Source organism: Acanthochromis polyacanthus, chromosome 4 (assembly GCF_021347895.1).
Source record: "Acanthochromis polyacanthus isolate Apoly-LR-REF ecotype Palm Island chromosome 4, KAUST_Apoly_ChrSc, whole genome shotgun sequence".
NCBI lineage: Eukaryota > Metazoa > Chordata > Actinopteri > Pomacentridae > Acanthochromis > Acanthochromis polyacanthus.
Genome location: NC_067116.1, coordinates 28609923 through 28622965, shown reverse-complemented (window position 1 = coordinate 28622965; position 13043 = coordinate 28609923). Strand labels below are relative to the sequence as shown.

General features: G+C 39.7%; 1 protein-coding gene across 1 annotated transcript; it reads left to right on the top strand.

The window, feature by feature from the left end:
- The first annotated feature begins 1475 nt into the window (after window positions 1-1475).
- LOC110966437 (meprin A subunit beta-like) lies at window positions 1476-11748 on the top strand. Its single transcript, XM_022215837.2, has 13 exons — window positions 1476-1517; window positions 1659-1686; window positions 2405-2455; window positions 2544-2587; window positions 3292-3367; window positions 3472-3589; window positions 4244-4422; window positions 4592-4801; window positions 6507-6659; window positions 7757-7972; window positions 10450-10715; window positions 11211-11418; window positions 11532-11748. Exons 1-13 carry the CDS (start codon window positions 1476-1478, stop codon window positions 11726-11728), a joined length of 1788 nt encoding a protein of 595 aa, XP_022071529.2. The 3' UTR covers window positions 11729-11748.
- The last annotated feature ends 1295 nt before the right edge of the window (window positions 11749-13043 follow it).

Below are 13043 nucleotides of genomic sequence, written 5' to 3'. Positions count from 1 at the left end.
TTGAGCTTATGGTAGGGCTTAGTTGAGGATTCAGTGTTCAGGAAGTAGACATAGGAAAGTTGAATGTTGTGTTCAAGATTGGGATGGGATTAATTGCTGATATAATTGATTTTGCACTAAATGGCATTATGTACTTTTTTTCTCCTCTTTCCTCGATATGGGCCCACACTTATTTTCTTTATTTTTCCTCTTTCTGAACACAAAATGTCTGACGATTGAACTAACACTGGAGCTAAAGTAGATGTAACATCCACCGATTTATAACTTGGAATGTAAAAGGTATGAATGGGCCAATTAAAAGAGCAAGGATATTTTTCCACTTATTATATAATAATATTTTTACAAGAAATACATTTAAATATGCAAGATCAAGTTAGGCTTAGGAATTACTGGAGCGGACAGAGCTTTCATTCTAATTTTAATGCTAAGGCATGGGGAGCAGCAGAAATAATCCATAAGAAAAGTTTACCCTCAAGGATGATTTGCAATAGTATTGAGATCTCTTTTAAACACCTAAGTTGTGCTTATAAGCATCCACTCCCCTCCAAACGTATTGGAACAGTAAAGCCGATTCTTTTATTTTTGTTGTCAACTGAAAACATTTTCGTTGGATTTCAAACGATGAATATGAGACAAGAGATCAACATTTCAGCTTTTACTTCGAGGTATTTATGTCTGGGCCTCATACACAACTTAGAAGATAGCACTGAATTTTTCTGTGGTCAAAAGTACTGGAATAGATAGACTTATAATCGATTAATTAAAGTGAATATTTAGCTGCAAATCCTTTCCTTTTAAAAGAGTTTTGGTCATCTGTTTGTAAAACTTTGAATAATGCATTTGACACCGAAGTGAAACCCTCTGCAAAAATGGCCATCTTTGTGGTATTAGGTGTTAAAATGTAAATGGCCACTACTAAGCAAAATGTTTTTGCTTTTGCATCCCTTCTGCAGCATAGAAGAATAATTTTACAGTGGAAATCTCCTGATCCGTCGACAGCTACGATTTGGCTCGGTGAACTTATGTTATTTCTGAAATTTGAGAAATAAAGTATTTCCCAGAGGATCAATTGGAAAATTCCACAAAATTTGGGACCCGTTTATTTTGCATTTCAACTTAGCACTCTTCCATAGAACCATATAGCCCTGATAGATGTATGGACGTATGGATCATCTGCTGTTCACAGATTAAAGCTGTGTCTGAGACTCAGCTACAGAAGGTCATGCCCGTATATCTGAGTCTGCATTGTATGTTTGGACTTTTTTAACTACCTGCAACACTTTATCATTATTATTAGCATGGTGGCAACTCTCAGATGAGCTAATTATGACTACTGAATTCAAAATTGATTAGACAACCATGTAATTTCTGAGAACCCAAGTCATAAAAATGACAGGTTCATGGGACTGCTGGATGAACGTCTGTACAAAAACATCTTGCAGGGCTGCAGTCAAAGTGACTCTGCAGGTGAAGTCATGGCGCTCAGGTGGATCGTTCTGCTCTTAGGCCTCGGATTGGTGAGTGTAACACTGTGCATGTGGATCAATCAGAACCATCTCCATCGCAAATAATTTAATGTGGAGTTCTCTACTTAGGAGGAAAGCAAGATGTCAGCATATTCAACCAACTGATTGTTGTAACTTCTCATTTACTTACAGACAGCAGCCGAACAAACAGGTGAAAGAGGTGAGTCAAACAATAAGTTTCTGTTGTTGCTGATGCTTATGGTAAATGTAGGACATTTTAGACATTCCTACATTCAAGGCCTTGCTTCACTCTATTTATGGTATTTTACAGCAGCACTGAACTCACGATACCTCTTTTATATTATCCTGAGCTGCATATTATTGTCCCACGGAGAGAAAGGTGCAGCAAAATATATTACTTGCAATTTCCCATTTAAGTAAGGCAGCATTGCTTTCACTTCAGTGTTGTGCTACATTCCTAATGTGCAAATCTTTCCTTCAAAATAAGACTTAACATTCAGAATATAAATAATATTGTATCCAAAAAGGCCTTGCTTTTGGAGAGACACTGAAATTTACAGATGTTCCCTAAACACCTCATTTCCAAGCTATGGTTGACCTTAGCTGTGGGGCTGAGCACAGAGAAGCCTCCGGTCTCCAATCAGTTACTGTATTACAATGAAAAAAGCATATAGGGCATTCTTATGTCAGAATTACCCAAGTTGAAACAATGTTGCAGCCGATCATGTTTGTGTAATTGTGGGAAGCCAAAATTATGACCAGGATTGATTGTCAAAAAATTGTGCAGCCCTAGGTTAAAGAATGATCAGTCTGAATATGGCTGAAAATACAGAAACAACTGCAATTTAAAAACAATTTCTACTTGAGACCGCTGTACATGGTGATATAATCTTATTATTACTGATTCCTTCTTCCAGAAACTGATGTTGATGAAGGGCATGACTGGGACATCTTGAACATTAATAAAGGTTTGCCAGCTCTCATTATATTTGTTTGCTTTTGCTATATAATGTGTCTCTGAGGTCTCTGGTCAGTGAGCTCAGTTTTTCTTTTCAGCGGCAGGAACAGACCTGCTGGAAGGAGATATTATACAAGATGAAGTAAGTCAATATGCAGAGACAGCAGTGACTCTATTGCTGACAGTGTTTGGAGCCTGAATATTAAGGCTTATTTGTGTATCATATTATATGTTTGACTTGGTGCATGAAGTGATTTTTATGTGAGAAAATACATGGCATAAGTTAATACATAATACATGGTACAGTTAAATTACATTTTATATGCATGCAACAGAATCTGTCAGGAATGTAAATTTGAATTTGGTTGTTATTGTGTGTTCACGTGGATAACTGAAAACGAAAGACAAAAATAAATAGCCACTTTAATGCATGCAAACAGCTTTTTCATACCTAATGTATGATGTTATGTATATTTGTATTTTTTGCTTAAAAGAAAATGTCACAAAGTAAGACAAATGCCATACATCCACCATGTTTTCTGCTTTCTTTTTCACTGTCTGCCGTTTGACTGGTGTTCTTTCAATTATACCATCTGTTGCTCATCTGCAACAGCCTGAGAATTAGTGCCACTGGCTTTTTGTCTCAACAAGTAAACTCCTAAAATTTAAAAATAGACCCCCCCTCCTTTTGAAAATAATGTCGAATGATGTTAATTACATAGAAAGGCTGTTTTTTTTTTTCCAGGGTTGTGTTTATATAAATACGCGAGCAATCAGATTGTCGTTTTTGGAAATGTGACAATAAAGGTAATTCTACAAGATCACTATATTCCTCATTTCCATCAGATACAATCCAGAAACTCCATATTATTAGATAACCTCTGGCCAACAACCATCCCCTACTATCTGAACAACACTCTGGGTAAGGCAATATGGAAAATCACATTCACAGCACTCACCATGGACATGAACCAAATCAAGATGACTTTTGTAACGTTTCTTTGTCTTGCACTTTGTGACATGTAGATATGAATGCAAAGGGAGTGGTCCTAAAGGCATTCGACCAGTTCAGACTGAAGACCTGCATCGACTTCAGACCATGGAAAGGGGAGAAGCACTATATCCATGTGTACAAAGGCAGAGGGTGAGTACAGAAAAAACAACTTATGGGCACTTAAGATGGTTTTTGACTTTTTCATGTCTTCTGATGACACTATGCAGCCGAGTTCATTGTAGGGGTGCAACGACTAGTCTGCATGTTTAATGATGCTGACTTTAAAGTGCATTAGTGTCAATATCTTAAACCAACGGTTGTTTGTTTTTTGTGTTTTCTTAAAGACTTCATTGTAACAAATGCTTGTTTTTTTCTGTATAATTGTGTAATAATGTATAATATGAAATCTGTTTTCATTTCCTACTGTGCTGCAAATATACAGTGGCAAAAAGTATAAAACCAAAAGGAACTTAAATGAAATGTTCATGTAGATTAATCGACAAATCTCTAACTGCAACTGAATCTAAACTATCTCAGGGAATATTCCAAGCTTAATGGTTATACAACACGTTTACAGATATTCTTATATCAACAACAGATCAAATGACCAGGTGTAAGCTGAAAGGCGTCACCATGTAGCGACAGCCTAACAAGGAATTATCACCCAGTTTTGCAGTTTTCTTGGCTCTACAGAGTCTATATAGAAAACAATGACATACAACGACTTACAAGACAATACAAATGTGACAGTGAAAATGTAGCATCCACAGCAGCTGATGTGTATCTTGTTTTCCCTCCCTGCAGATGCAGCTCCTATGTAGGCAATCAGAAAATGGAGCAACAGTGGCTGTCCATTGGCAATAACTGTGATCATCTGGGAATTGTTGAGCACGAGTTCCTTCATGCTCTGGGCTTTTGGCATGAGCATTCCAGAGTTGACCGAGATGACTACATTGACATCATATGGGGTCATATTGAACCTGGTACGCCTTCAATTACAGCTCATTTAGTGTGGAATTAGTGCATGCATGTCCATATATCTAGCATGTGGATTTACTCATTACACAAGGCGACGGACAGTGGCTTTCTAAATATGGTCTCCTTCTAGTAAAAATCATTTTTCAATAAAGGCTGAATTTTTCCTTTTCTTAGGTAAAAAACACAACTTCGTAGTCCGTGAGACCAGTGCTCTGGGCGTTCCCTACGACTATGATTCTGTGATGCACTACAGCAACACTTCCTTCAACATCTTGTGGTTTCCAACCATCGTCACCAAGCTCCCCCAGTTCACGGACGTGATTGGTCAGAGGATGGGCTTCAGTGCGAATGACGTCACCAAGCTCAACCTCCTGTACAAGTGCAGTGAGTCATCGAAAAATCATTGCACAAAGTATGTTTGAAATATTGGGAGGTAAAGAGGGATGCCCTGAGCAACACTTACCACATATGTAGTATTAAACCCACTGGGAAGCTCACAAATTATTGAGTTCATCAACTTAAATGTTGGTGGCTTTTTCTTACAAACTTTAGTACAGCTAGAGTGGGGACTTGGCAAATTCAGGCTAAACAATTTCACACATTACTGATAGAGCCTATCAGTGCCTGGTAAATCTACCTGTATTTCACAGTGTATCAGTTTTAATTCTTGTTTCTGTGGCGGCATTCTTGCGCTGGTGCACCAAAAATGATGGAAACATTGTGGGCTACAGCAATGCAAAAACCTAGATAGCATCAAAGAAAATTTACTGATGCTCCAGATAGGGAAAAGGAGGAAGGATTACAATCTGAAAGAGAGTGATCGGAGGAAAAGTGTACATTATAAGCATGTGTCAACAGGGTTTGTGTAATTCCTCTAACTGCCACAAAAAGGAGAATGTTCTGCACTGCAGGTTTAACCAACTTAACATCCACATCGCTTCCCCCCTCTTGACTTTATGTCAAGTTAACTTAATGCTGTCTCTCAAGAAATAAAACCCACTTATATGTTCTGTTGTGATGCAGTCAGTGTGAAAATAACACTAGTGAAATAAATACATTGCTTAACATTTGCTAAAGAGCAAACAAAAGAGCAACAGAAACACTGTAAATGACACACAATGTTGTTTTGTGATGCAAATGTTTGTTGTTGAAATAGAATACAATGTGAACATTTTATCGACAAAATGTATCGCGAGTCTCAACACAGATGAGAATTACAAAACACAACTTCCAGAGACCAGAATACCTGGAGATTGATACCATCAAGAATGTAACATTTTTACTCAGGAAGACAGATTACTGCATTACAAGTTAACATGACAGATCAATGTCAATACTAAAGACCAAGCCCAAGATAACCAGTCACATTTAGTCGCAGAACCTCCAAGGCAGCAATAAATGCTTAAAAACACCAAATTACACAAACAAACCTCAACAGGCTTCAGGCAGATTCCAGCCAAGGGCACAGAATCTGAACCTCACTCACACCAGCAGCAACAACCCAAAGCAAGGGAAAATACGAATAATATAAAGCTACAAACAGGCCAAGCTCTAAGATGAAGCCTGACTATCAGCCTCTTCTCGTGAATTCCCATGGAGAGTCAATTATTGTGTTGTCTTTGCAATTCTCCTGCAGATATATTCTGCCCAAACTGTGGGACAGAATATTTAAATATGAAAAGACTGATGCAGCTAATTGACCTTTAAAACGTCACATGGCTTGAAAGTCTCATTTCTGGTATGATTCAATTCTCCTCTTGCTAAATTCTCCCTGCATTCACAGAATTATTACAAGGGGTTAAAAATTTGCTTTTGCAGGACTTTTTTCCAAACTAAAAACCATGGCTGAAGATGTCACAGGGTTAAAATGCTCAGCCTTGATCTCTCAAAACATTTGGCCTCTGGAGTAATTGAACTCTATACTTGTTAGATTCATCATGTATTAGTGAAACGTTTAAACATGATTTGTTAAAATGGCATCACCATCAACAGGAGCATCAACCGTGTTAGGCAAACAGTGTCATTGCAAGGTTCCTGGTCTACTGAACTGAAGGTTTGTTGCTGAAAGCTGACCATTTTCTCTCCACAGCTAAGTCTTTGACCTTTGTGGACAGCTGTAGCTTTGAGGAGGAGAACATCTGCGGGATGATTCAGAATTCCAGCAATCCAACCCAGTGGGAGCGGCACAGCTCTGTGACCGGAGGGCCTGAGAGCGACTTCACCAATATGGGACAGTGCAAAGGTGATGAGAAATACATGTTGTCAGATTTGAGCATCAGAGTCATGAAAGTTTATTCTAAATTCCAGCAAAAAGCCCAAAAGGTTCCAGAGATATAAAATGACACTGCAGAAATATAAGGTGCAGTAATAACTCAGCAGCTCAGATGAACTACCGATTGTTTAACTGAATGATACATTTTTTCCACTGATCTTGCAAAAAGGCAGACATATCTTTTTTGTCCTTAAAGCTCCTGTGCAGGCAACAAAAATGCAAACCCCACTGAAACAATTATATGACAATTATTGTGGTTTGTATCCCATAACACTAATATTACTATTACACCTACTATTAATGACAATTATATATATATATATATATATATATATATTTTTATCATTACAAAGTCCCAAGATGCTGCACAAAGCAGACATTAACATACACGGAATAAAAAACAAGCAGACAAAACACCAAATATATAAACAGAATAATATATAGAGACGTATTAAAATAACCACAATGCAAATGATAAAATGGACAATATGCAACCAGACATAATAAACTATATTAAAAATATAATAAAGTGGAAAAGAACAGAATAAAATCCACACAATAAGAGAGCACTGATGCTTTAAAGAAGTTTTAAGGGAAGTTTTAAAACAAGACTCTGAAGATCCTTTGATAATGAATTTCATAGTTCTCATAATTTTGAGGTCAGTGTTGTTATACATTGTCAAAGAAAGAAAGAAAGAAAGAAAGAAAGAAAGAAAGAAAGACAGAAAGAAAATCTGTGGAATAAGCAGCTCTATCCATTCTTTTCACATGAACTGATATAAGAAAATTGGTTTTCTATATTGTTTTTTATATTATATTTACTACTTGAGGTTATATTTGCTTCACTCGTAGATAGAAACAAACATTAACATTATCGTCTGGAGATTTTCTCAAGATTGCACAAAGATTTGTTTTACATTTAGATGATAAAACCTGGTAATTGTTTGAATTCCTCAAATAAAGTTATTCTCCATTTATTCGACATTTACTGGTGATCATGCAAACCTGAATGTTTTATTAGTAGTCAGCTATAATATGACAGACTGCTGGGGCTGAATTTCTTCCAGGGAAAGGCTTCTTCATGCACTTCAGCACAGCCTCTGCTCAGACCGGTGAACATGCTCTTCTGGAGAGTCGTTGGTTTTACCTCAAACCTGGAGCTCAGTGTCTGCAGTTCTTCCTCTATAACACTGGCTCAGCCGATGATGTTCTCAATATCTGGGTTCGGGAGTACGACAGTATCAGCTCCAGTGGTGAACTGAAGTTCTTCAAGAGCATTTCAGGTAACAAATTAAATAAAATATAAATATTAAAGCTACAAGCAGCGTTGGGCGGGTCCTTGCATCCTTGCTGGTCGGCGAATCCACGCACATTCACCAGGTGGTGCTGTGACCAAGAGAGTATGTCGGCCTATGGATGCCATCAGGAGTGGACTCTGATCACACATGCAACATTTCAGGCAGATTGGAACATGTTCAGGCTAGTTTTAGAGCTTTTCCTGTCCATCCACCAGGTGGCGCTGCAATGGAGAGTGTATTTTGGCCTATGGATTTGCTCAGGACTGGACTCTGATTACACATGTAAAGTTTCAAGAAGATCGCAGCATGTACAGGCTAGTTATAGAGCATTTCCTTCCATCTACTAGGGGCGCTATGACTGTGGCTGTATATCTGCATGTGAATGTGATCAGGGCAGAACTCTGATCATGCATGTACAATTTTAGGCAGATTGGAGCCTGTTCAGGTGAGTTAGACAACACTTCCTGTTTGATGGCGAAGGATCAATATTTTTGGGAGTCGCCATGGCCACGCCCTTTGACTTTTGCGAAGCATTTTGATAACTTTTCATCAGGAAGGACTGTTGCATATACTGGTCATAAAATATCAAATTTTTCACCAGTCCTGATGTGCATGCAAAGTTTGACGCATTTTGGGGTATGTCTAGGCCACCAAAGTGGAGTTTGAAAAGACGGGAAAAGAGTGAAGAAGAAGAAAAAAAATCCTAGGGTTTCAATAGGGTCCTTCGGCACCGTCGGTGCTCGGCACAGTGTACGATATGCAGTGGGCTGCACAGTGGTTGTAGTAGTGCAATAGTGGTTAGCACTTTCGCCTTGCAGCAAGAAGATCCCCGGTTCAAATCCCAGGGTGGGCCTGGGATCTTTCTGCATGGAGTTTGCATGTTCTCCCTGTGCATGCGTGGGTTTTCTCCGGGTACTCCGGCTTCCTCCCACAGTCCAAAAATATGCTGAGGTTAATTGATCACTCTAAATTGCCCGTAGGTGTGAATGTGAGTGTGAGTGTTTGTCTGTATATGTAGCCCTGTGACAGACTGACGACCTGTCCAGGGTGTCCCCTGCCTTCACCCGAGTCAGCTGAGATAGGCTCCAGCACCCCCCGCGACCCTAGTGAGGATAAAGCGGTGTATAGAGAATGGATGGATGGACGATATGCAGTTAGAATGCAAGACTCTATTAGTTCCTGATTTTGGGGACACCTAGTGGTCATTTAGTGGATTTCATTATCAACAAATAATCATTATCTGTGTTACGGACAAGGCTGAGTGAACCCAAGCAGCAGGCAAACAGGCAGGTGGGTAAATGAAAAAAGGATTTAATGTATATATATATATATATATATATATATAGTGATAAAACTCCAGGAGGGAGGCGCAGGGGAATTAACAGAAAGAGAAAACAAAGCTAAGGTAACTAAGGGTGGACCAGATGGCTGAGATAACACTAAACAGAACTGAACAAAACCAAGGACAGACCAGATGGCCGAGGTAAAAACTAAACATGACAGAACTAACTGGGAAGGTGGCTTACTGCATGTCCAGTGAATGGAAGGCGGAAGAGGGGCAGAGCTGACAGAGCCGGTGGGGGAAGAGTGGCGATGGCTGGGAAGCAGGCAAGATCATCCGGGGGGGCGACCGGGTCCGAGGAGCGGGGATGTAACGAAAGTAATCCAGTGGTGAAACAGAGTCCAGGAAGCGACGTGCAGGAGATGGTGTGCGCTGTGTAGCAAAGAGGATGGGATAATGAACCAGCATCGGAGTGGAGGAAAGAATCAGGCTTTATGCTGCGCTGATCATTGATCGTAATTAGTCTGATTGCAGAGCAGGAGAGGGAGGAATCATGACAATCTGAGTTGAATGGAGTTACGTTCAGTTATAAATGTTGGTGCTCGATTTTAAAGATGCAAATAAATTAATAGGTAATATACACTGATCAGCCACAACATTATGACCCCTGACAGGTGAACTGAGTAACATCAGTCATCTTGTTATAATACAATGTTCTGCTGGCAAACCTTGAGTTCTGACTTTCATGTGGATGCTCCATCGTTTAGCCCCACCTAAACAATGGAGGTCAAGCAAACCCCCCACCCCCTACAGAAACAGCAGTCCTTCATGCCAGTTGCCACCCTCAGCAGAACAAAGCACCCCAACACACCGCAAAACTGCTCAGGAGTGGCCTGGGGAACACGATAGAGCTAAGCTGTTTACCTGGGTTCCAAACTCCCCAGATCCACATCTTATTGAGCATCTGTAGGATGTGCCAGGATAAGCCTGATCTAGGTAGGTCTCATCCTGAAACCTATAAGAACCACAGAATTCACTGCCACCATCCTGGTGCCACAGGACATCCCCAGAGGTCGTGTCCATGTCCTACTGGGTCAAAATGGACCAACACAATAGGCAGGTGGTCATAGTGTTGTGCCTGATCAGTGTATTTTCTCTATTCTCTCTGCTCTCTTCATAGGAGGTGTCATGAACTCCTGGCAGCTGCATACTGTCAACCTGAATGTGAAGAAAAAAGCCCAGAAGGCCAGAGTGGTTTTTGAGGCGGTGAGAGGAAATGGTGCATCGAAGGGAGGTCTATCTCTGGATGACATCAACCTGTCAACCACACAGTGTCCTCAGCACATCTGGCAAATCCGCAACATCACCAACCTCATGGCCACAACACCAGTAGGAACCATACTGTACAGCCCTCGGTTTCTGTCTCCAACAGGTTACTCCTTCCAGGTAAGCGCCTTTTTTAAATGTTTCATTCTCTCATTCTAGAGAAGTAAAAAGCAGAAGATTCAATTGTCAGGGCCCGTAGTAGTATCTGAGTAGAAGACCTTTTGTAGCAGCATTCTTCCTTAATTTAACCAGATGCCAACAAGTTTTAACTGTAAATCTATTATGGTATATGTGTACACACCAATCAACAACAGTAAAACCACCTGAATAAATGTATGTAGGTCCCTCTTGTGCCCCAGAACAGCCCTGAACCACGGGACCATAGACACTAGAAAACTGGGGGTGTCTTGTGGTGTCTGTACCACTAGCAATGGATCCTCTGGGTCCTGTGGGTTTCAGAGTGGGCCCTTCATGAATCGGGTTTGGGAAACATTGAACTTACCACCACATGTTTTGACAGATTTGAGCTGCGCTGAAATAATTTCATGAATAATCCAAAGCAAAATATTGAGCACTGTCACTGCTTCTACTTACATACTGCTGTGAACTCTTTAGGTCGGTGTGTACCTAAATGGAAGAAACCGTCCAGGCTCCTTGGCCACCTACTTCTACCTCACCTCAGGCCCCAATGACCACCGCCTCAAATGGCCATGTCGCTGGCATCAAGCAACCATGGCCCTGATGGATCAACAGTCTGATATCAGGCAGCACATGAACATGCACCTCATGGTCACCACTGACCCCAACAAGATGTTCTCTAATGGTAAGAGAAGGGGTAGAGTTCAAATCTGAATGTCTACAGCTTCCTGAAGTCATTCTGTTCCTGTTGGCTGACTGGATTTTCATTGAGTTGCTGTGTTCACCTATGTCTCTCAGGCATTAAGTACTGGGATGATCCAAAGAAAGTGGGCTTTAAAGTGACAGAGTCTGATGGCAGTTACTACTATCGAGGTCCAGGCTATGGAACAAAGACCTTCATCACCCACGGGAGACTGAAGAGCAGGAACTTCATCAAAGGAGACAATGCCTTCTTCCTCCTCAGTCTAGAAGGTGTGGAGTCTTTCAGACACTAAATGTTTAGACGTCACCAAGATATTACACATCTACACTGCCAAGTCAGAACTTTTTTTTTCAGCCCTCTAAATATCCTCATTAAAATTTCGAAAATAATTTATTTTAGAGTTCCTGAGATATTGTCACATGCGAAAGTAGTAAAAAAATTACATGAAAAGTAGATGAACTACAATTTTTAAAAATAAGAAATATCAGTAAGTACTTCATGTGTCAAGCATAAAATTCCCCAGGTGCTTTTTTAAATATCCATAGAACAAATCAAAGATGTCTGAGCTGAAAGCCCCTGATAAAATATACATTTAGGTGTTTATTTGATCACATTTTGTATATTGGACAATTATGCAAATTATATTTAATGAGACAATACCTCATTTTGGATCACATCTCAAAAAATAGTTAACTGGGGAAATGAAATCTGTTGTGTAAAAATTTTACCCTATTCATCTGTAGTGTCTCCCCTTAATATCTAATATATCCCAGAACATGACGTGAGATAATGATGCAATTCTCCTTTGAGTGGTCATAATGTTTTGGCTCATTAATGTTTATTTAAAATCATCCTGTCTCTGAAATGTCAAAATGGCTGTGTTTGTCTGTTCTCAGATTTACCTGCCCTGTTGAAGTCTCAGCATGCTGCTGGCAGTCAGAACGAGGCAGCGCCACAGGAAGTTAAATGTGATTTAATAGTACTCCTACCAGCAATTTTTGGAGTTGTCAGTTTTGTGCACCTCATGGTGTTTGTAGTGTTCTTCTGGAGATTCGGAACAACGAAACAGTCGGGGAGTGACAAGGAAATTATCGTACAGGACATGCCTGTATTCTCTGTAGTGAGTTGAACAGTTAGTCAGCACATATCCACATGACTGCCGTTATGGTTAGTAAACATTTACTAAGTATGTGTAGCGATATTGCCTTATTAAACGTTAATTTAATAAGTATGCACTCTTTGATTGTAGTTTATTAATCGGGGCACCACCTGGCATCTAATTTGCCAGGAAATTTATTAAGTAACCTTAATAAAAATATTACTAATTGATTGAAAATTTTGATTAGTCAGTCTAATATCTGAATGTTGAGAATCCTCGAAAAACATTGATCCCAGTCAACACATATAAACGCAAAAGAGACTGTAATTTTGGTCTAAATGAAAGATATTTATTGACTAAAACTAATAACAAAATAGTGATTAATACAGTAATAAGCATAATGGTGTTTGTGTGTGAGATAAGTGTGTGTGTGCGTGAGTGATAATAGGTGTGTGTGTGTGTGTGTGTGTGTGTGTGTGTGATGATTATTCAGATTTGCATTTTTAAC

Excerpts from the sequence above, each read along its gene's own strand:
- LOC110966437 (XM_022215837.2), top strand. The coding sequence starts at position 1,476 with ATGGCGCTCAGGTGGATCGTTCTGCTCTTAGGCCTCGGATTG. Across the intron at positions 1,518-1,658 it reads TGCTCTTAGGCCTCGGATTG|ACAGCAGCCGAACAAACAGG; the intron begins GTGAGTGTAACA and ends ATTTACTTACAG. Across the intron at positions 3,590-4,243 it reads CATGTGTACAAAGGCAGAGG|ATGCAGCTCCTATGTAGGCA; the intron begins GTGAGTACAGAA and ends CCCTCCCTGCAG.